The sequence below is a fragment of the Rhinichthys klamathensis genome, unplaced genomic scaffold, assembly GCF_029890125.1.
Source record: "Rhinichthys klamathensis goyatoka isolate OS25496 unplaced genomic scaffold, OSU_Roscu_1.1 h1tg000059l_1, whole genome shotgun sequence".
NCBI classification, from domain to species: Eukaryota; Metazoa; Chordata; class Actinopteri; order Cypriniformes; family Leuciscidae; genus Rhinichthys; species Rhinichthys klamathensis.
In genome coordinates, this window is record NW_026606604.1 from 7,130,923 (window position 1) to 7,155,199 (window position 24,277).

General features: G+C 37.4%; 1 protein-coding gene across 2 annotated transcripts in view; it reads right to left on the reverse strand.

Annotated features, from left to right (window-relative positions):
- LOC130084048 (guanine nucleotide exchange factor VAV3) overlaps positions 1-24,277 on the reverse strand; it is a 71,157-nt gene that overhangs the window by 15,209 nt on the left and 31,671 nt on the right. For both annotated transcript variants that reach the window (XM_056249205.1, XM_056249206.1), the window contains exons 3-19: positions 22,313-22,371; positions 22,156-22,221; positions 20,247-20,355; positions 20,062-20,154; positions 18,900-18,968; positions 18,699-18,802; positions 18,516-18,615; positions 18,100-18,195; positions 14,211-14,279; positions 13,212-13,298; positions 11,849-11,934; positions 11,570-11,702; positions 10,132-10,241; positions 6,775-6,876; positions 6,131-6,228; positions 4,687-4,709; positions 3,997-4,030 (exon numbers count right to left, since the gene is read on the reverse strand). In XM_056249205.1, coding sequence (XP_056105180.1) covers positions 3,997-4,030; positions 4,687-4,709; positions 6,131-6,228; positions 6,775-6,876; positions 10,132-10,241; positions 11,570-11,702; positions 11,849-11,934; positions 13,212-13,298; positions 14,211-14,279; positions 18,100-18,195; positions 18,516-18,615; positions 18,699-18,802; positions 18,900-18,968; positions 20,062-20,154; positions 20,247-20,355; positions 22,156-22,221; positions 22,313-22,371 — 1,438 coding nt within the window. The remainder of the gene's footprint in view (positions 1-3,996; positions 4,031-4,686; positions 4,710-6,130; positions 6,229-6,774; positions 6,877-10,131; positions 10,242-11,569; positions 11,703-11,848; positions 11,935-13,211; positions 13,299-14,210; positions 14,280-18,099; positions 18,196-18,515; positions 18,616-18,698; positions 18,803-18,899; positions 18,969-20,061; positions 20,155-20,246; positions 20,356-22,155; positions 22,222-22,312; positions 22,372-24,277) is intronic.

A 24,277-nucleotide genomic window follows, 5' to 3' on the forward strand; every position in this document is an offset into this window, starting at 1 on the left:
ACAACAGGTGACAGAAAAATCAAGTCAATCCATCATAAAAATGTCAGTGAGCTCATGTTTTGTCTCGGGCGTTCGTGCCGTCATGCATGGAGTGCATTCATGCAGACAGTCTGGCAGCATCCTGCATTTAAAACGGTAGCTGGTCATGTTTATGCTATTCCTTGATCACTTTAGTGTGTCGGATACAAAATAAAACTGAAATAAAAAACATTTAAGTATTAATATTACTAAAGTAAAACTGAAATAAATATAAATTAAAGCGGAATATAAATATACAAATAATAATAAAAATGACAAAAGCACTGAAAATAAAAGCTAATTCAAAATGTTAATAAAATGTCTCTCCACAAACTAGCATTTAAAACCATAGCTGGCCCTTTTTTTCTGCTATTCTTTGATTTTTTTATTGAATACCAAATTAAACAGTGCTATCAGTGGATGCAATTCATTCTTAGGGCCCTGAAACACCATCGGCCAACGTCGGGCCATCAGTGAGCGCCTGTCAGGCTCGTTTTTGCGGTGTGTTCCACATGTCGGCTGTTGTCAGGCATTCAGCATGTTAAATCACCGTCTGGGACTTAGTGAGAGAGATCGCTCTGATTGGCTGTTCAGTTTAGTGAACGAGTCCAATAACAGCGAAGTGATGAAAACGAGCAAAGAACTCAAGACGGCACAGTCAGAATGCTGTTCTAATTTTACGCCATCTTACCGTAGCATTCCAAAATGCAAATATTTTCATAACAACATAAGCCGCCTCGAATGAAGAAAGTGATCAGCATTATTGATATTCAAATTGGTAAGCAAGCTGCTTTGTTTACGGTTTGAATGCAGTCCTAGTTTCGGTTTCTTTTTTTGAATGACAAAAATAGACTATTGATACCTGCTGATATAGACAGTTAAACCTGTACACAAGTAGGTGCCTAACGCATGTGCTAGTTGGCAGTCAGCTGTAGTCTTTGCCGTGTGTTCAAGCACAGCTTTTTGGCCGCGAGGTGACAACACAATCGGCTTTCATCGCCGCTTGTTCTCTGTCGTCAGCTTGGTGTGTCACAACCTTCAGCAAATTCCCCCCAGAGTGTTTAGAAAGACAAGCTGACCACAAACATCAACTGTACAGTCTGGCTATTACCCTAATTAGTATTAAAACACATTTTTATTCGTTCAAGTAATTGCACGCACAGGTTTCGTGCCGCGGGGAGAACTGTGCCGAGCGGACAGTCGTTCAGACGCTCCAGTGAGCTATGAATGAGTGTGTTTGTGTGCACAGGGCTGGTTTGCTGAAGGGTCAATAGTGATGGTCTCAGCTGGTTGCAGCGGCTCTATATATTCTGCCGTTCTGATGATGAGAGGCGAGTGTAGACTCTCTTAATGCAACCAGCTGTGGCTGAAGCCTTCCAGCCCAGCAGATCACCCAAGACCCTGAGCCTCCAAGCGCGGCGGGCTGTCTTTGAAGACGCTTTAAAGAACAGCGTGAGCTTGTGCTTCTCTGTAGGGAAGCGTCTTGCTGGCATGCTAAGCTAAGAACCTTTGTGCACAAGGGCAAAGAGTCAGCAGCAATAAACACTAAAATGCATTTTTGCATCAAAACAGCTCACAAAAGGTCGCCTGATTGTGCCAAAAGAAAACAAAACTGCAAGCTTAAGTGTTTACAGTACAAAAGAGCTCACTTAGTAACAACATACCTCTTCTCAAAAACCAGCACTTTTTCGAAATATAATTTATGCACAAAGATATGAAATGACTGCACATGAAATAAAATCAGCCGAAGTGAACAAGCATTGTTTTTTTAGAAAGGCTGTTTCTGATGAAGATAAATCTAGCAGCGCTGAACAGGCAGGAAGGAACTACTTTAATTCAAACGGAGAGATTCCCATGACAGCAAATACTACACAGAGAGCTTTTCTCACCATAACTTTAATGAATCTACCGACCCCAATATTGTGTGGGATCAGGAGGCCTCTCACGGCTCCACGCAGACAGGGTGACTTTAAAGAGATATAATGAACTCAGGAGAGGGTGTATCGTGATTGTGAGGGTGAGAAACAACGACTTGCAATTTAGCTTGATTCGCCCGTTTATTTCAAATATTCATGAAGCATTAAAAATAAGGGTGAGGGAGGTGCGTCGCTCCATCAGCATGCAGACCTGCAGTCACTCCCCTGATATCTGAACCTGTATCCCAGGTGGACATTTATCACCTCTTGGGTATCGATCAAACTATCAATGGCGCTGTGAAAACATAATTAAAGATAATGTGGCCCTCTTTACGACAGACTAATGGGTAGAACGACTGCTGCTGAACAGTAGCGATGTGAGACCGAACATCTAGTTGAGGTGGTGAAAGTTGTCTATCTCAGTGATTCTCAACTGGTGGGTCGCAAGACCGTTTTGAGTGGGTCGCGTGTGTAGTCAAAGAAACAACAACAACAAAAACGTATTTCAAAATGTTTTTATGATGCGAGATTGTTATTTTGAAAGACGTGAATGAAAGATGTTGCAAAGACTTGGCTCTTCTGTCAGACAGAACGCGTTTTTCCATTCCAATTCTCTCCATTTCCATTGTTTTTCTATGTACTGTATGTGTGCTAGATGGACGGGTTTGACCGTTATCGCGTCTTTTGCAGTGTCGCGTGCACGACCTACCTACCTTAATTAAAATGAGGTATTTTCAAATAAAAGGTAAAAGTAATGTACATTTTTAAAAACTTAAAGATCATAACCCCCATAATTTGCACCCTGGTTGAAAGGCTCACTTGGGGTCATATTTCGGTCAAAAGGTGTTTCTGTAAAAACGTTAAAACACCCATTGTCAAGTGTCAGTTAATACAGATTTTAATGGTCCAAACCAATCACCAGACCATGATGTATTTGGGAGCGGTTATTAGCTCATGAAAGACTGAGGAGGTTACTCAAACCAATCATATAAATAAAAGAAAAGATTCTTTCAAATATATGGCATGAATACTCTTCTGTGCAGGCCTAATGCGAACATAGTTTAGACTGAGGGTCAGGGAAGCTCACACTTCTGAACTGAAGAAGCTCTCCACAGCTTAAGACGCCTACATAAAACAATTAAACTGAGTGAACATTTACTGGGAGAAGTGGGTTAAGTATTGGGTCTATCTATGCTAGCAAATGGAGCAACAGTGGTTAAATGTCTTCACACATTGTGTTTCCCACTTATATCTGATTTACATCTGACACTAAACTCTAGTTACGTGTATGGGCTTGCCTTTACAACAAACGACAACACTACGGCTCAGTGACTACTAAGAATATGCAATCTGGCTCAGATTGAAGAAGTAAGTATTAATGTACAAGACTATGCATGTTTTGTAAGCATGATCGCTTATGAAACCCCAAAGCCATAGCAATGACGAACTTACAAATGTCAATGCAAGACATGCCAAACTGTGACTTAAAGGAACAGTTCACCTAAAACTCAATCATTATATGCATTAACATTTAAGGGGATAGCTCATCCAAAAATGAAAATGTTGTCATCATTTCTTTTGTGTTGTCAACACAAAAGAAGATATTTTGAAGAATATTGGTAGCCAGACAGTTGACTGTAGCCATTGACTTCCATAGTATTGAATGTAAGTCAATGGCCACCGTCAACTGTCTGGTTACCAATATTCTTCAAAATATCTTCTTTTGTGTTCAACAGAAGAAAGAAACTCATACAGGTTTGGAACAACATGAGAGTGAGTAAATTATGACAGAATTTTAATTTTTGGGTGAAATATCACTTTAAAATGTCATTCCAAACCTAAATGATGTTCTTTCTTTTTTTTTGTAAATCACAAAAGAAGAATTTTGAAGAATGTTGGTGTCCATAGTGACCACATCTTGTATTTTCAAACAGCTTCAAAAACCATCCTTTTGTGATTCACTGACAGAAATAACAACATTCTGGTTAGTCGTGTTTGGTTGAAATACGTATTCCTTAAAGAATGCAAAATGTGACTTATTGTATAAGTGTTTGTCATTTACCTGCATCTTCTCCACGACAGGGTTTTTTTCCGATCTATAATGACAGTAAATAAATCACATGATTCATTCTGTTGCCACTCACAGACATTCCAATGCATTAATGACTTGATAATTGAGTAAAAGTTTGTGCGAAAGCACAATTAATCTCATCATTAATTTGGACAAGTAAACACTGTTTGTCACACCACTGCACAAAACACGTTCATCCTGTAACATATGCACAAAGAATGGAGAATGGAGAATTTCCTCCATGCAATTTACCATCAGTGTTGAACTGCACTCTGGGCAAATTGCATGTCAATATCCTTATTACAAGCTATATAAATTACATTGGGTTTGTTATTGCAAAATGATGACCTCGGTGTTGTGTTGCAAGCGATGCAATTAATAAAACTGGTGTGCAATTAAATAAATGCAAGATTCCATAACATATATATCATTCTGCAATGAACTCTGGGCTAGAAACAATTGCATAGTTTCCCCATAACTAGTGCATCAAACTTTAATAAAGTAATATTTCAATAACAATTCCATGAAAAATGCTGCGGCTACTCTAAAGTGCATTGTAAAAGAGAATTTTCTTATAGTACTGATTTTAAATTGTGTTCAATATGAGTAAATGAGGCCCTGCAGGAAAGAACTACATCACAGATTCACTTAAAAAAGGAATTATTTGAACAAAAACCTCACCTGTGATCCGAAAGAGCTGGAATCTGCAAGCATGTTGAAGACAGGCATGGTTAGAGTGAATTTACACATTCAGATAAACACACAGTACAGACGCTGTCATTAGAGTGTGTGGAACACGGTGTGCTGTGAGCATTTACGATTTGTTTTGCTACGCTGCAGGTACTTAACAGCTGCCCGAGTTATGCACCAGGAGCAAGTCTCATTGGCTCCCGAGGGAGAGGCTGGGCCTGTACTTGGAGTGTACATTGTGAACTATGTCCTGTTGCACTAGCGAACACCTCAAGAGCTAGTAACACACACACACACACAGAGGCATAGACGCAGGCGTGCACATAAAAACACAAGAGTGGAATCTTGTGTACAAAACAACAAAGAGGCCAGACTTGACAAACACACATATTGGGTTCTCAAGAATTCTACAGACTCAACATTGTTCAACCACAAAAATCTAAAAAGTTGTTTACAATAAGAGCGAAAAAAATAAACTATGAAAGATTGATCTATTTTCACTGGAAAATTTCAGACACTAAAAAATGAAATTAGTGTGAAAAGTTACATGCAGAGGGTGTGTGTTTGTTAAGTCTGGCCTCTTTGTTGTTTTGTCCACAAGATTCTACTCTGTGTTTGTATGTGCATGCCTGCGTCTACGCCTCTGTGTGTGTTACTCTTGGATGTATAAAATGCTTTAATATATTGACTAAATTAATAAATGAATAAATTCCACCATCCCTGCTTGCATGTTGAAAAACAAAGATTTAATAAAAAAAACGACAACCAATCATATAGAAAATAAACAATTAAGATGATATATCTGTTCTACATAAAATAATCTGATCTGTGGCCAAGCGCCCTAAAAGACAAATGTGGTACAGCAGAATCTCACATCGTCCTATCTGTGATGGGTAAGTGAATCTAAAAGAATCCTTTTTGTTTTTGTTTTGTTTTCCATTTTCTGTGCATATTTTGTTTTATTTGTATTGCTTAAATCACAATCAAATTAGCTAATAGGACATGGGATGTGCAGAACTGATGGGAGTTTAGAGAGAGCTCAGCTGTACCTAAAAGCGTGAACAAGGAAATTCTATGGAAGCCTGACTAATGCGTAAAACAATAAGAAGTGGCACTGTTGGCAGGCGCACACACACATGCATACATCATGAGTTCAGGAACCGAACCAAGCCTGTTTGTCATCAGACATCATGCTTATCTATGTGGCCTAGGTTAGATTATTAGGAATCTCTGCATGTTGACAGCTTTTATTGCCCTGTCAGTTACACTACAGTGTACTGTAGGTCAAACATTAGTGTGCAGCGAGGTAAGACGACATCACATAACGCTGAAACATGAGCCAGAGGCTCCATCGCAGCTCTGTAAATAGATGATTCATAATGTGCATGCACAGAAATTGCTAGAAAGTGTTTGTTGTGTTGAATGCGGGGCTCACCGGCACTGCTTTTGACACAGACGTCCACCCTGCCGAGACACTCCTTATGAGCGCCAGCACCACATTTGGAGCAGCGGTAGCCTTGATAGAAGACTCCTCTGAGATAGATAGATAGATAGATAGATAGATAGATAGATAGATAGATAGATAGATAGATAGATAGATAGATAGATAGATAGATAGATAGATAGATAGATAGATAGATAGATAGATAGATAGATAGATAGATAGATAGATAGATAGATAGATAGATAGATAGATAGATAGATAGATAGATAGATAGATAGATAGATAGATAGACAGACAGACAGACAGACAGACAGACAGACAGACAGACAGACAGACAGACAGACAGACAGACAGACAGACAAACTTGCATTAACATCTACCATTATTTCCATTCCATTACAAACCTATACAGGAATGATCTACATGTGATTGGGCCAAGCCCACATACTCTGCTCTGCTCTGGCCCATTATCTGCCAATTCATCAACTCTGAAATCATCGAATTTATGATTATCCATACACACCCTTGATTTACCACTGTCTTTCCCTCTCACTCTATGTGCAATATCGATCTCATTAAGGTGCATTGTGGGTATACTGTGTCATTTCACAAAGATTCAACAACTGTGAGCTCACCTCAGCAACATTTCACACGAGCTGCAGGATGTGGTCGTCTCAAAGGTGTGCATGCGGAACTCATGGAAATTACTTTTCCCGCTCTCTGGACAGATGTTCGATCTGTTGAGAGAGAGAAAGAGAGAGAGAAAGTGGGTGTTAAAAATAAGACTGAAGACTTTGCATAACGTAACTCGTGAACATAGAACCGCTTGTTTCCACCTGTAGTCTGCTTCCCCCATCCAATCAGCTGTGATTGCCTCTTAAAACACATAAGGGTAACATAAGGTAGATTTTGGATTTTCTGGAGATTTTGTTTTTTAATGACGACTATGTAAAACTCAGTACCAAAAAGCTTTTTAACCAGATCCCTGAATGTACTGCATAACACATAACAAAATTGACAAACATAACAAAATGATATTCTAACTAATGATCTGTTTTATATTATTATGTAGAATGAGCTAAAGCAATACACGAATCCGACGAGCGTTCTGTGTAGGCTGCCATCTTGTGGCGACGCCATTACTGAGCTGTTACCGGTATGTAAACAAACCTCCGTGATAACGTACTACAGCCAGGCAGAATGACTTGTTGGGTTGATGATGTTAGACAGTGGCCTCCAGTCACAGATGTAGGTACAAACGATCTTACAGATTATTTATGAAAATAGCTTGGCAAGCTAGCTAGGCTAACGTTAGCTAACGAGGAAACTATAAAAAGATCTGTCCATTTGGCAACAATAAATAAATGAATGACATCAAATAAACAAATTCATATTTTTCATTTGTGTCCATTATTTATCTCATTTTCACATTGCAAAAGGCAAGGGTAAGGTACAGCTAGAAAGTATACATAATATCAACCAATTAGTGTTTTTAAACCATGGAAAGAGGTCAATATAACAGCAGGAGAACAATTATGTCACATAACGTTACATTTAGCTCAGGAAAGCCATTTAATGACCATAGCATGTTAATTGAATAGAAAAAAATAGCTAGAGAGGAGATTTTGCTGAGTACTATATTACATATTTATTATATTTTTTACTTATGTCATTAAATAATTGTTATTATAACAAAAACTGCATTATATTTAATTTAATTTGTTATTTAAAAAAAATCTGTCACAGTCAAGCAAATCAAACATTAACAACAGACATAACAGTAATGGTACTAACGTTACTGCCCCAATGCGCCCTTTACTGCCGCCATTGAAACAATTTAAAACGGAACATGTTTTCCCACTCGACATTATAAAAGTTGTAACGTTAGTGACAGTCGTAAATCGCGGGCTGTTTATTCCAGTGGACGCAAGTTGCAACTAAAACAATAGGAGGCAATGGCGCAACGCTACCCAGCAACAGCTCAGTTATGGCGCCCGCTTACTTCCGGTAGTTTCGCCGGATTCGTCTATAGTGTTGCTGTCTTAGCATTCACCACTAATTACAGCATCAGCAGGGCAGGAGTCATGATGTCGTCTTTGGCTCTATTACTGTTTTATAGTCCAAGACCCTCCACCCGCTTTCTGTTTCTCTTGCTCGATCCATCTTGAATAACCCTTGAGCGGTGAGTGCCCTCATAATAAAGGCATTAATGGATGACGGACAGATGAGAGAGCTGTCTTTGCTAGCTGATGTCATATCATTAGGCTCGGAGTATGTAACAGCACTGATATCCAATCAGCTTTCAGCTGCCGACTGATCTGATGACACATGACAGAGAGAAAGAGAGCACTGACTCACCACTGTTCGCCAGAATTAATGAGCCCTTCAGATAAATCTGTTAAAAACGTGTTATCTAATTAATCAGAGCCCTGTCTCCTGTCTTTGGTGCATTACACTTTTTTCTCCTGTCTTATTCAAATGTTTTGTTTTTTTCATGGATGTACCTTTTTTGGATATATATGACGTTTGAAATTTGGTACAGTAGATCACTTGTCACATGGTTTATTGCGTTTTTCATCTGCATTTTACTGATTGTTGCTGTCATCTGCCAGGAATTATAAATATATTTTCTCTCATTCTCTTTTTTTTCTCATAGGTATGCTGTGGAATCACTTATTGCCTTAGTATTTCATAATACAAAGATTTACTTGTATCTCTGATTCTACTGAGAATAGTGAATGGAATCAACTTAAAGTAAAGAAGGATAAAAAGCCTTTGTTTTTTTTTCATAGAAAACAGGATTTATCTTGCTTCTTTGAAATAAAACAGTTTGATGTACTAGAAATATTCTAATGTGTAATATGGCTGAAACCACCCATGTTTAAATATCAAAACAGAATCATTATTACCCAGACAAAAGATATTTTGAAGAATGTGGGTAACAAAACAGTTGACGATAGCCATTGACTGCCATAGTTTTTTTCCATACTATGGAAATCAATGGCTATCATCAACTGTTTGGTGACCAGCATTCTTTAAAATATCTTAAAGAAATAATGTCAGAATTTTCATTTGTGGGTGAACTATACCTTTAAAGTACAGTGCTTTAACTAAAATAGCTTGTTTAAAGTGCCCCTTTGTGCTTTTTCGTATATTATGTGTAATATAGTAGCAGTTCGTGAATGTAAAAGGACTGCACAGTTTCAAAGATCAAAGTGTATGATAAAATTGGAATGTTGTCTCCCAAAAGAAAGAACCAATTCTGAATTGCCTGAAACAAGTCGTCAGTAATTCCAGCACAAATTTACATATGTTTGTAACAAATTTGCATAATGCCAGCCTATGGTCTTCATTGGCTGCCCGTGAACGTCGTCTACTTTGACCCGCCCTCAAACACTGTAGTTGTAGGCCTGAAAAAGTTTGGTTCATGTTGTCAACATGTCAAGAAGACTCTGTTGACATGACAGTGAGTAAATATAAATAACTGAATTAAATATTTTTAGTGAGCTATTCCTGTAAGCATACGAGAAAAAATGGCCATGCAAAGCTAAATTAGGACAGGTTTTAATGCAAGAAGCATTATTAGTGGACTTTAGTTCCACTAAAATACCTGCAATCTATATCTAAAATAATGCAGACTAAATCTTCTTAAAAACACCTAAACTTACAAAAAATACCTGGCATATTACTCCAGTCTATCTGCAAAACTGAACCAACCACTCTGAGAGAATGAAAACCCTTTGGGTCACATTATGTTTTATAAGGTACACCACTGCAAAAATGCTTGGGTAAGCAAGTCTGTCCTCATTATTGTGTTTGTTCTGTAGTAAAAATATACACTAATGGTGTTTTAGTCCTGAATCAGGGCCAGGACATACTGTCATAGCTAAAATCATGTCTTTGTGTCTGTTGTCAAGGCAGATAACAAACCTGAAAAACAGCACAGTGCAGACCTTCAGAGCTCATACTGTAACACACACACACACACTCACAATGCCATGCCAAACTGCTCCAGCCATTTCTTCTTTAGCTCCTTGGTTTTGAAGAAGAACTCAAAGCCGCTCTGACCCTGGTTGTGTGTGAGGTAGAATCCGTGGCACCACTGGAAGAGACAGAGAATGCAAGAACATCCATGTTATAAATGCAAAACACACACATACACAGAGATAAAGCGAAAGCCGTTTGATTCAAAACATCAAAGATGATCTATACTAACAAGGATGAGAGTACAAAGCATGATGGGTTGAGGGGGTCACTGTTGTTTATGCAAGACTGACGAAATGCTACAGTCAAATCTAGCTGGATCCTCCTGTTATCGTCTGCTGGCATTGTGCTGACAATTACGTCATATCTCAAGTGATGTAGAACAAATGGAACAGATTTCATCACTTGAAAGAAATGACAGTGTGGACAGTCAGGTTCAAAATACAAATCTTTTGTTTATTTGCAGTGTGAACAAATGTATAATGCAGTTACGTATTCGGACACTAGGCCTTTCTGTCTTCAATTATTTGATGTTATGAAATAAATAAAAATGAGTTTTTTATTGCAGACACTATGCTGTGGGGCTTTTAGTGTGTTGCTAAGTGGTTGCTAAGGTGTTCTGTTTGGTTTCTAGGGCGTTGCTAATGCGTTTAGGGTGATTGCCCAAGTAAAAAGAGCCTCTATGGTGTGGCATTATCATGATTTTCATATCCAGATATTATGTACACTACAATTCAAAAGATAGGTTGGTGAGATGTTTACATGTTTTACAGTAAAAACAGTAACATTGTGAAATATTACTATAATTAAAATAACAACTTATAATATTTTATAATGCAAGTTATTCCTGTAATTGTAAAGCTGAATTTTCAGCATCATTACTCCAGTTGAAAACTGTTGTGCTGCTTGAGTCTTTAATGGATAGAAAGTTTAAAAGAGTAGCATTGATTTGAAATAGATATACATAAATAGATCAAAATGTATGTATATTAAATTATCTTAAATGAACAAAAACACCTTTCCTCAAAAACCCAGACAATTTGAGGCATGTCTTGATCATGTCAAGATTGTTTAAATCGCTAACTGCAAGCATGAGGAAAAAGTAATAGTGATGTTTACATTGCATGTTTAAAACTGCAGCTCCATTTCTCAGGGAAACTCTTGTACATGTAATATCTACAGAATTATCTAACCAATAATTGTCCTGGCACAGCAGCATGTAATATATAGTAACAAACGACATCATGTTTTCTAATTTAGCCGTGTCTGGTGTCGGCTGCGTTCGTTAGCAGTCGCTAGACGGTTTTTAATAGAAAACACCATCTGTGCGAATGAAAGCTGCTCTACTGCAGTAACTGATCATGGCACGACAGGATAACAGCACATTTGCTGCCCTCGGCTTTGGAGCAGCGAACTTTGGAGGCAATTAGGAGACCGGCTGCACACCTTTCGGTTTTCTCTTTCTGAGGTCGGGTTGTTGGTGATCTTGAAGGAGTGGAGGTCAATCACCTCCTTCATCTCATAGTTATCTCCTCGTCGTTTGCATACGATCACGGCGGCGTCGAACAGAAAGATGTGCCTGCAGCAGAAAAAAGGCAAACATCAAAAAGAGAAAGAGAAAATAAAAGAGTAGTGCCTAAGGGTGACACCTTCATAACCCTTAGGCCTTAGTAAAGACATGTGGAGTTTCAGGCTGAGCAGTATTCCACACTTTAATCATCTCACCTGTCTTGTTTGGCTCGTTTGTCGACTGAAGCTACTCGCACTTCGCTGTCACCTTTCGGTCTCCCATAAATACGGAGAGACTGATTCTGCAGAACACAGAAATGAAGCAAACTCAATGCTTGTACACTGCTAGGGGTTAGATGTTTCTTTCTCCACAAAACTGTTCAAAGCTTCATACTGTCTCTAATGGGGAGTTACTTACTAAAAGTAGGCATGCAAATGAGTGCTGTTTTAGTAGTCTGACACCATCTCTGCTGTTTTTAAAATAGTTCAGCTTTTCCAGTAACATACAGTAGCTTTTTTTTCCACCATGTTAAAGTGTAGCGTGAATAAAGAAGCACACAGCCTTTCAACAGAGTTGAAGAAGCTTTCCTAAAAACTTCTCTCTCTCAAGTTGCACTGAGAAGTGTGAATCATAATAGCAAATTGGTTTGTTTCAATGGTTAAGGATTCGCTGATTCATTTTAATGATCTTAATAGTGTTCCTAGAAATTAATTGCATACATGTCATGCATTCTTTGATATTGAAATATATATTTTGTTAAATACTGAAAGACTTGGTAACACTTTATTTTACGGTGTCCTTGTTACATATGTTACATGTACTTACTGTAGTAATAACAGTAAATTATGCATAATTACATGCAACTAACCCTCAACCAAATCCTAATCATACCCTATTCCTATAGTAAGTACATGTAGTTACTTAATATTACTCTGTACTTAAATATATAATTACACTGTAACAAGGACACCTTAAAATAAAGTGTAACCAAAGACTTTGCTATATTTGTGAAAGGCTTTTATAAATATGTTTTTTGTATTGTTTAATTAGCTGTTTTAAAAACAAATAATATATTATTATAAATCCTATATGTATATATGCAGTATACATTTTAAACTAAATTATATTATGTAATACTAAAGAATTTGGAATAATAATATATTTGAAAATAATGTCTGAAATAACTTGCAATAGTTAATTATCAAAGTGATTAATTTTCTTCTATAAAGGAATCTGAATTAATTTTGTTAAATATATGATGTTTCTTTAAAAAATCAAATAAAACAATGTATGATGACCTAAATATAAAATAAGAATAATGTAAAATAAAATGTTGTTTCAGAGGCAGTAGACTCTTGCATGAGGTACACAATGGGGGACGTCTTCTGAAAAAACTTGTAAGCTTGATCTATGTGGTATCGGGTGTAAATGATCTGGTCCCAGTGAATACTGAGGTCTTTTAAGCTTATAATGTAGCTCGATACTTTATCAAAAGTGTAGTTTGACTACAGTAGTTTCCCTAGCACTGCTTTTTAAATGATAGTCTGAGATTCACATGAAGCATGTGATTTAGCTCACAAGGTTTTCTATAGATTTCTGGTACTGGTCGATGTCTCGTAGAGTCTCGATGTCTCTCTTCACCTCGTTGACATACTGGGCCAGATCCTGAGGAGAACAGAGCAGAACGCAAACAAAACACCTTAACATTCATCATGCTTAGACTTTGACCTGCATATAAACAAGGAAATCTTTCTATCCGTGACCTAAAAATAACCATATTTCCTCGCCAGCTTCCTTATTGACAACATCGCCCCATGTGATGTTTTCAAGGCTCTCATTTCCATCTAAAAATGCAACATAAGATTTAGCGTCTGAAAGGCGAGGTTTATTTAACAAATCTCATTGTGAACGCAGTGCCCGCCGTTCCCGTGAGTGGAGTTTAGCGACTTATTCATCATGTCGTATCTAGTATAATCAGAGAGTGGGGGGCTGCTCGCCCACCGTGAGGATCTTAAAGGGGAGCACTTGAGGAGGTTAACCGCGTTAGCCCGATACCCCAATCAATGCTAAGTGGCTAATTTATCCAAATGAAATCATCACAGCCCTCGGTGCAATCTGCAAAATCTTCTCAGCTTGATTTGCCTCAATTAACGGACGGTTACCTGTCAAGATGCATTCGGCACCATCTCGATCACGTCTGAGTCAAGAGGGCCACATTGATTTTCAACGAAAGCTTTACACACGAAAAAGTTGATGTGTGCCAATGCAAAATAAATAGCTATAAGAGAATGAAATTTGTCACTGTTGTCATTTCAAATTGTACCAGGCTTCTAATATCACAGAAAGATGGGTGATTAAAAGCCTGTTGGTTTAAATTATACAATGATGGGGGAGCTAAATGCGTGCATGAGAGCAGATAACAAGGTCTAACCGTCGGGTGAAGACTGTAGGAAGCCTCATTTGTCATTTTATGGTTCAAATGAGCGCTCACACTGCGGCAGACTTCTCAGTGGACTTCTACCCAGAAGTCAAGGCAACAGGCAGCTTATGAAAAGGACATTTATGCACTTAACCCACCTTCATGGCGTCCAGCGCTTGCCGTAAATTACTCTTGTCTGAGGCATCATGGGTGTGTTTCACCAGTTCCTGCCAGGAAGGAAGAGAGATATGAGATGGTGTTCACGGCCCGTGTCTCAGTGTCTTATTATCACCAGATGATGATGAACACAGCAGACAGTCAGATGTACAGGAGCGAAGCCGAGCCGGAGGACATCTGTCACTTTCACACGCTCTCATAACTCCTACTTAATAACCGTGCAAATTGTTTACCAACATTATAGAAAGAACATTTAGCTATAAGTCATCTAAAATGTAACAACATTCGGTAACACTTTAGGCTCAGGCTACACTGAAGCAGAATTCATTTTTTTATTATTTGATTGTACGTGCGTGTTCATCAATCCCTGCTCAGTAAAAAAAAAGCAGGTGACCCTGATACAAAGAAACCAATAAAAAAAAAAATGTATTACAAGATTATACAAGGTGATTATGTGGCAAGCGTTAGAATACAATAATACAAACATACAGCGTGGCGTGTTTTTCTATCTTACTTTCTCTTTTCCTCCCTCATACACACACACACAAGCTGAAATAATATCCCAACCGGCATCGCAGGTTCAAGAATTGAAATGAGAAGCAAAAGGTTTTTGTGGGGTTGAAATTGCCTTCCTGCTCCGGGATGAAGTAAACAAGACATCTGGGCCAGTCTGTAGGATAAGGGAGGGTGCTATGAATGTCCTTTACTCGGGTCTGATAAATGGCTTCCTTTTGGCCTAAGAGATATATTGCCATCCAGCACAAGCCAAATCCCCTGCGTCAGTCAAGCTGAACCTGCGCATTATTATCAGCAGAAAGACGGACATCACCTTATTTTTCATTCTCACTTCCTTCTGCCCTCACACAGCGAAAGAGAGAGAGATAGAGAGACAGAAAGGAGGTATGACACTAACACAGAGATTACAGCAGAAATAAAATGCAGCCAATCTCTTATCCAAACGTTTGCACAATTCTAGGTGAATATCATTCAAACGTGATTTCACAGAGCAGCATCGCAGTGTTGTAAAGTCTGGCCCACTAGCACCTTTTTATGTCAAACTATTGCCCAAATTATGCTCAAAATATGCCGCATCACTAACATTCGCTCATCAAGATCTTCTGGTTGCTTTGTTTCTGTGAACCAATGCAAAAAATATTACCACTTGAAAGTGATATTTATTGGCTTAGTTGGAACAATTTCTTAACTTTAACTTTTTACGTAAATATAATGTATAGTTATAGTTTTACTTCCTGATTTATGAACACTACTTTGACTTCTTTACACAGTTACAGAAAAAATAACATTTTCTAAATCAAATTTAAAGGTGCTCTACGTAACTTTTAGTGGCCTCTAGTGGTGATATTTCAGATTGCAACCAAATTTTACAAGAGCGCTCGTGCTCGAACTCATAGACAATACCGTCTATTACGCAAATATCTCGGCGAATACTTGACGGAATCGGCGAGCACCGAGCTCGTTGGGACCATCTAGTCGAGCTGAAAAGAACCATATAAGTTCCATAGTTTTTGGTGGTGTTTTCGCGGAGATATTAGCAGAAAACCATCGCTCGTATCTCTGGAACGCAAAGACCCAGAGAGCTCAAATTCGAGGGAGGAGGTCCCAGGGGAACCCTTGCCCGAACGCTAGAGTGGCGGGCCTCGGGGATGCCCCCTACCGGATCGCCGTTCGCTGGGACCCCCGATTTCGAACGGCTATAACTCGGGGAGCCGGGCGAGTTGGACCTCGGGGGTGGGCTCGTTCGAAAGGCCCCGTCCAGCACTACGAACGATTAGAGTCTTGGGAATATTGATCAAAGATTGACTGAGATATAAGCCGAAAAACGTGCGCCTTTAACCGGACGTAACTCCCTGACCGTCTACAATAGACTGTATATAAGGAGAGAGGCTCGGGAGCGCGCATGCACGTCACATCCGTTGGATTTCGCGGTAAATCCGACCCGGAGACTTCACATAGAAACAGGAATACTGGCCTTCAGAGGTAATAGCAAAACTCGACAAGTGGATCATTTTAATGTGTGATTACAACCCCTTCACACACAGGCAATAAAAAAAGGATTCATTTTAGTAGAAAAGTTACATAGAGCACCTTTAATGCATCCTTGTTGAATAGAAGAATTAATTTCTTTAAAAAATTCATCTTACGAAGCCAACATTTTAGAGTTTGAAAAAAATCATAATCATTTGGAGTAAATGAAGAAGAATTATTTATTTAATTTGAATAGTTAAATATTAGAATATTTAATAATAGATTATATATGAATTATTTTTTTATATAACTCATTCTGTAAAGCTGGTTTGCTCTTTCTCTCATTGGCCAAGGTTTTCTCCAGCAGAGCAAAGAGCAGAGAAAGACAGTCTGTCACACGCTAGCCTGCTCTCCAGAGGGGCAGCAGACAGACAGACGCTCTATCTGCACACACACACACACACACACACACACACACTTTCCCTAAACCAACAGCTGGCCAGATGGGCAGGGAGGTGAACTGAGCTGTGGACAGCCATGCAGGCATGCTAAGTAGACGCTTACACACACACACACACACTCAGAAAACACCTTCGCTGTTCTGTCCGCTGAGAGCCAAAAGGTTCCTGCAACAGCAGGATTGTGGTGGCTTCAGTCCACACACGCTATGTACCTCTCTCTACTTTTCTTTTTCTCTCTTGCCTTCATTCACATTTCTTTCTAAATCCCCTCATAGCTGGGTCATGCAGTAGACCTAACGTGTGATGGACAGAGACACACTATGAAATATTCATGGCAGGCGGCTGCGTGAGGTGTTTATGGAATAGGGCCAGACCAAACATACAGGACTGGGTGAAGCATGCTGCTTCTCCATTATGTGGATTATACTGCCTCTACTGGAGGACAGTGGAATATATTACACTGCACTGCCTCTACTGGTGGATTTCATACATGGATTACGCTGCTTCTCTGTGAAGACAGACACCACTGCCCCTAGTGGACATTAGCAGTAAAGCAGCCATTTAAAGACAACATGAAACCTAGTAGAACTAACCCTATTTCTTCTATCAGAGCACATTAATCAGTGCATATTATGATAAATGTTCTCTTTCATCAAAATAACAATAATATGAACATCTTTTTCCACCTCTGAAATTACTTTCCTTCTATCAAAACTAATATCTGATGGGTTAAGAAAATATTACTAGTATATTTATGATTCTATATAGTACTATTCTTAAACTACGCCAAAATATAAAAATATTAAACCATATTGTTAATAATACAGTTTTTATTTTGATATTTCCATATTTATTTTGCTTTAGTTAAAGCTTTATTAAATTTGTTTATATTTATTTATTTATATAATATATATTTTTAAAGCAGCAAAAATGTTTTTTATGGTTTTAGTTTAAAATATATTTTAAATAAAATATACATTAACTGAAATTAAACAAAGTATATATTAAAAAACTTAAAATATACATTACCTGAAATTAAACAAAGTATATATTAAAAACTTAAAATATACATTAACTGAAATTAAACAAAGTATATATTAAAAAACTTAAGTTATTTTATATCAGCTAGTTGTCCCATTTTCATTTAATTTTACTTGAAGTACTAAAATAACATAACCCTGTCTGTGTGTATGTGTGTGTGTGTGTGTGTGTAATTAAAATAATTTCAGATCCTAACATGTTGAATTGTTCTAATCAAATACAAAAGAATAAAATCAAGTCCCACCAAATTATTAGCATTACTACATTATAATAAAAAATGTCACAGTATAGACATTATTTATGCTGTCTTTAAAGTACTTATTGGAGACACAGTTAAAACATGTTGGTGTAGGAGCAGGAATACAGCAAAATAATGTCAAACCTGTAGAAGCAGATGATACTTCAGAACTCTCTGCATCGGAACAACTAGCAGATCTCTCAGAGTAAACTTCCCATTGTTGGCTCGTTTGGAACATAACTGAAAACAATGAAAAGAGCCAATTATTACAATAAAATGTTCTGAAATGTTTTGTACTATTTTAAACCACCAGATGGCAGTGTCTAGCAGCAAATAAATTCTACGAGTTCAGTTTTGGTAGTGAAAAATAAAAACTACTTTCATAAATCATTTCATGACAGATGAATTTCTTCCCAGCATGCTGTACAAAGGCTCACTTACTGGGTGTTATATACAGTCAGTTAATTTTAAGTCATAGGATAATAACAAAGATTTGTGCTACCGTATTCATGGAAAGTGCCAGAGAGATGTTTGATGAACACAGTCTGACAATACCTTACCTCTAACATCTGCCTGACGTCCTCTCTGTTCTTACAGATGTCATCCAAACACGCAATGGCTGTTTCTACGTGACTGCAGTATTTCCCATACAGGACTAATCTATCACACAGGAAAACAGACACGTGTGAGAAGAGGAAGCAGGGTTTCATTTCTTAAACAGCTATAGAGAATAAACGGATCACCTTTCTTTGTATTTTATAAAGATCTGGTGCAGGTTACTGGCGTTATGCATAAGCACTGAATCCTGAATCTCCCTCAGAAGACTTGTGTGCACTTTCACAAGATCCTGTTGGATTATAGAACATGAAAATACAGCATGGGGGCGATGACACACAGATTCAAGCTCAAATCTGTTCTCCATTAGAGGAGGTTTTGTGACTCACTGGTATATTGATGAACACTTTTTCAATATCCACACCAGACAGCGACTGTCCCAGAGGCTTCATAAAGAACTGAAAATAATAATGAAATATAAAGATCAAGAAGCTGATGTGGGCAAAGCTAATACACAATAAATATATATTGCAATATAATGAATATTTGACCCATCATGGAAATTTACCATGGTTGTATTATACTGTAGTGACTACAATGGAAATGTTGTATATTCATAGTAAGATTTTAAATAAATAAAAACAATAACAATAAAAGTTTATTGCAATATAATGACTATTTGAACCATTGTGGAAATTCACCATGGTTTTACTATATTAAATAAAACAGAAATGTGAGATTTAAAATAATTGGAAATTTACCATGATTTGATTATACTGCAGGAACTACAGTGGATATGTTGTATATTCATACAAAGATTTCAAATCAATCAATCAAATAATCAAAAAACAAAAAACAAAAAAAACTATATTGGAACATAATGATTATCAATGTGGAAATTTACATTGGTTTTATTATAGTAACTACAACTGAAATGTGTATTTTCATACTAAGACGTAAAATAAATTAAATGAAATAAATGGAATGAAAACCATGGCTTAAAAAGTAAATAGATAACAATAATAATGATAATAGATAATAAATTTATTATAGTTTATAAGATCAATAGTTTAAAAATGTGTGGCTACTATTTTCAATAGTTCAAAAGCATAGGCTATTTTCAGATTTTTTAATAAATAAATAAATGATAATAAGGATAAATAACATTAATAAATAAAATACTTTTTTATTTAAACTATGTTAGCATTAGTTATCGTTTACAAGTGTGTTTAAGTTACTATTTTTAGTTTCAAAAGCATAGATTATTTTCAGAATTTTTTCTGTCATTTTAATTTCTTTAATTTGATGATAATGGTGGCTTACAGCTAGTCATCGGAGGGAAATTGTAACAATAACTCTAGTGGTAGCAACCAGGTACAATTTTGTATGGTAAGTTACATTGATCTAAACGTGGTAAAAAAAAAATCATTCATTGTTTTACCTGTGGTTACTATGGTCTTAATAAAAAATATTAAAGCTAATAATGCGTTCCATTTCATTTAGCAGACACTTGGCAGATGTCACACATTACATTAACCTGACTGTGCTCACTTTCTCTATGGAGTCCAGCGTCTCTGTGTATTTCTCCTCAGTCTGTTTGATTTCCATTAGACAGCAGCTCCTGATGTCCGTCTCGGCCTGTTTCTGTAACAAGCGGAGAGAGAGTGAGACAGAGGGCATTTTATGACTCGCAAACTTAAACATGTTTACTTGTAAAACCATTTTTGTCAGCTCACCTGTGGTTGTACCAACTCGACCTTCATCAGGTCTTCATACACCTCTCCACCCTCATCATCATCATACACACAGTCGTAGAGATCCTCCTCATCTTCAACACCATTTTCACTGAGACACACAGACCATCAACATTCAGTGATTCTCCAAAGGGTTTAGTTTGGTACATAAACGTTTTGGCTGCAAACCAAGCATAGAGATATAGATGGACGATGGACAGCACAAAGAGGAGAGCGGAATGTGTTCAAATGCATATTCAGCATATCCGATGTATGGAGAAAAAGACCTCTTCTCGCAATTGCTCATGAGGGGTTTAAAACGATAATGTTTCCCTCGTCTAAATTAAACACATGTTTTCAGCTACAGCGAAAAAGACATTATAGCTGAGTCAGGCCTTAAAACCACTCAGATAGGTTCTCCAGATGGGCACAATAGGGAGAAAAACTGTGTTGATCTCTTTTCCTAACCATGTCTGTAGTTTGAATCTATTACGAAACGCCTTCAAGGAAAAGTCTCTTTCTGACAGGGACAAAATCGTACTGGCACATCGCCCTCCAGGGAAAAGCACTCAGCAAACACGTTTCATATGAACAAACCATCACATGAGGAAAACAACCCTGTGCTAGAGGGCCTCGTGTGTGAATGTGTGGTTAAGAAACAGATGTGATGAGGTGGAGCCAAAACATGGTGACAGCAACATCAATATTTGCTACGCATCATATCAAATCCTCAAGCATGTCATATGAGGAGAGCAGACGTTTCTGCTGAGGCTTCGTGTTGCCAACAGCCTGACAAACTACGGCACGGTTACTCAGTAGAATGTTTTATTTCATCAGAAGCAGTGATGTTATCATTAACTAAAACTGAAACTAGCAGACAGATTACATTTTTATAAAATAACTAAAATCCCATACGTAGTTACGGTGACAACCGAATATAATTTAACAGTATCACCTTCTGACAAATCTGACATTTAAAGACTATATACAGTATGGAAGCTTATTTCCACCACTGAATAAAAATAACAAAATGTAATTATGTCTTTATATCTCACAATTCAGACTTTATAACTCGCAATTGCGGGTTTATATCTCACAATTCTGAGAGAAAAGTCAGAATCGCAAATTATAAACTTGCAATTGCGACAAAAAAAGTCCGAATTTGGAGTTTATATCTCGCAATTGCAAATTTGTATCTTGCAATTCTGACTATTCTTGCGATTCTAAGTTTATATCTAGCAATTCTGACTTTATTTCTTGCAATTCGGACTTTTTCTCGCAATTGCGAGTTTCTATCTCGCAAATCTGATTTTATTTCTTGCAATTTCGACCTTTTTTTTAGATATAAATTGTAAATAAATTTGCAATTAGAAAGGTAATTGCGACTTTTTACTGACTTTTTTCAATGCAATTTTGAGTTTATATGACAATTAGATCACCATTTTTTCTTGCATCTGCGAGTTTATATTTTGCAATTCTGACTCTTTTTTTCTCTGAATTTTGAGATATAAACTCACAATTGCAAGTTATAAAGTCCGAATTGTGAGATATAAACATAATAATAACATAATAACTTTTTTTTATTCCATTGTGGAAAAAAGCTTCCATAATTAATTATATATGCTAAATATCCAAACTAAAAAAAGATCTCTTTATGTGTTAACAACACTTAGTAAAAGTTGGCAAAAGTCATATTTTACACACGAGTGTCTGAGGATATCTACAGGAGGACAGTATGTGTGTGGCACACATTATGCCATGACTCAACATGTTAACATCAACCTAAGTACTCCTGTGTGCTCCAGCCTGAGGCTCCTATCTCTCCTAACCGATACCGTAGTGAGCTCAAGGTTAAAATATCATCTTGTTTCTGCAGAGGAAGTCAAGCAATGTAAGCAAAAAAATGACTCACTCTATCAGATCCTCTAGGTGGTTATAGATGTCTTCATCCTCAACACTCTCTTCTGTGGGAAATGGCCTGGAATAGAAAGAGAGAGAGAACGTATGCATTTTCATTTGCACTCGTAAAATAGTTAGAATTATTTTATTTTTTTAATAATGTACTGTACCTTATTCCAGTCTGCTGTGCAATGTGTGTATGAGAGAGTTTGGACAGTGTGTCCATAACCTAAGAGAAATAGACAAGAAAAATACTCATTATTTATTAAGTATGGGATAATATACAAACAGACGGTCATTATTGCATCTACTCTACTACTTAAAAAACATGAAATATTGATTTGAGCTTAAATATTTTTTTTTACAAGAGAGGAAAGTTTAGGGGTCATTTAACCAATGTTTGACCAATCCAAATTAAGCCGTGTGTGTGTGCGCGGCTGCGCGCATTAGTTTATATGCATTAATGTGGACAGGCCTTTAATTTAAAACCTTATTATTATTAAAACCCTGTCAAGTCTTATATAATGAAATATGCTTGTAAATGTTAATTATGAAAGATAGTGTTACCTACAAAGAACACAAAATCTTCCAAACAGTAATAACAGCACCGCAACATTAGTACCAGTAGGGGTCAGTGTGCATCAACATTTCAATGCCGTTCAGGTTTACATGCACAATCAGCCTCTGACATGAAAAGTAGGAAAGATTCATCCTAATCTTTTTGTGCTCTACACGTTCACCAAGAGTGTTCACCTCTCTGATCTACCACAGAGCTGCTTATGAGCGCTGAATAATCAACACATCAATGCCAGATTTTACAGTCAGGTCATGAACAATTTTTGCACAGGTGTCCATTCAAAATGCAAACAAACACAAACATGGTCAAACAAATATATGCACAATTAATTAATACCGAAATGTAAAAAAAATGTATTTGTGGAGATTTCCATATCAGTGATGAGCACATGTGTGGTTTGAGCATTCGAACCCGTAGCGCCTGGGGAAGATGTGTTCAGAAATCAATTGCAATCACACCAGCTCAGCTGAACTCTACTGTGTGCATGACAACTGAATTACATCATGAATACAGAGCACACACAGAGTCAAGCAACTGTCAATCCATGCACGCTACTCTGACCGCTTTTACTGAGAGAAAAAGAGAGAAAGATCCTGTCTAAGATTCAGTCTTGCAAAGAGATCTGATCCAATGCATTTGATCTTATGTGCAACCAGTCTGACATGCTGAAGGGAAATAATTCATCCGCATTGTTGGAGGTAGAGCGGTTCAGTCAGTTTGGCCTTTTGTGAATGAATGTGGTGGGTTTGCGATTTTTGGGGGGCAACCTAAAAACCTTGATGTAAGGACTTACTTTGTAGTTCCCATAAGAAGACGCTAAGATGAAGGCACTGAATGATATTGTCAATGTTTTAAAGGTTCTAAACCTGTATGATTTTCTTTCTTCGGTGGAACACGAAAGGAGAAGTTCAACAGAAAGCAGAAACTGTTCCTTTTGTTTAGAATGAAAGGGAATGGTGAGTTGGTGACCAAACTTTCAAGCTAAAAAAAAAGACAAAAAGTACCATAAAAGTCCATAAGTCTATATTATAAGTCTTCTGAAATCATGCAATAGCTTTTAAGTCATATGGACTGTACTTTTATGGTTTTTAATGGTGATTTCTTGTTATTTTTGGTGAATGACTGACAGCCCCTCGTCATTCATTGCAGCACGAACATCCTGTCGAACATTTCTTTTTGTGTTTACGTGGGTAAAAATCGTACAGGATTGGAGCAATTAAATGATAAATGTGTTTTTCTTCAAAAAGAAACTGATTTTCTGTAACCTCACTAACCCAAAAGTACACGTTGGCGGAGTATGAAGCTGCCTGTCTATCTGTTGGTTACACCATACGCTGCGTTTGGGAAATCTCAGCTGGGATTTCCACCCTCCCACCCTCATATCAGCACCTCGCTATATTGTAACACTTCAAAACGGAAATCACATGATTTGCATTCAGGCCTGTCACAGTTAGTTCCACCTAGTTTGGTAATAAACATGCTGTAAATGTAGTGTTTTGTGCTTTAGACACATCAGCGCTGAAACATGCAGACACAGGAAATTATAATACAGTTAAAA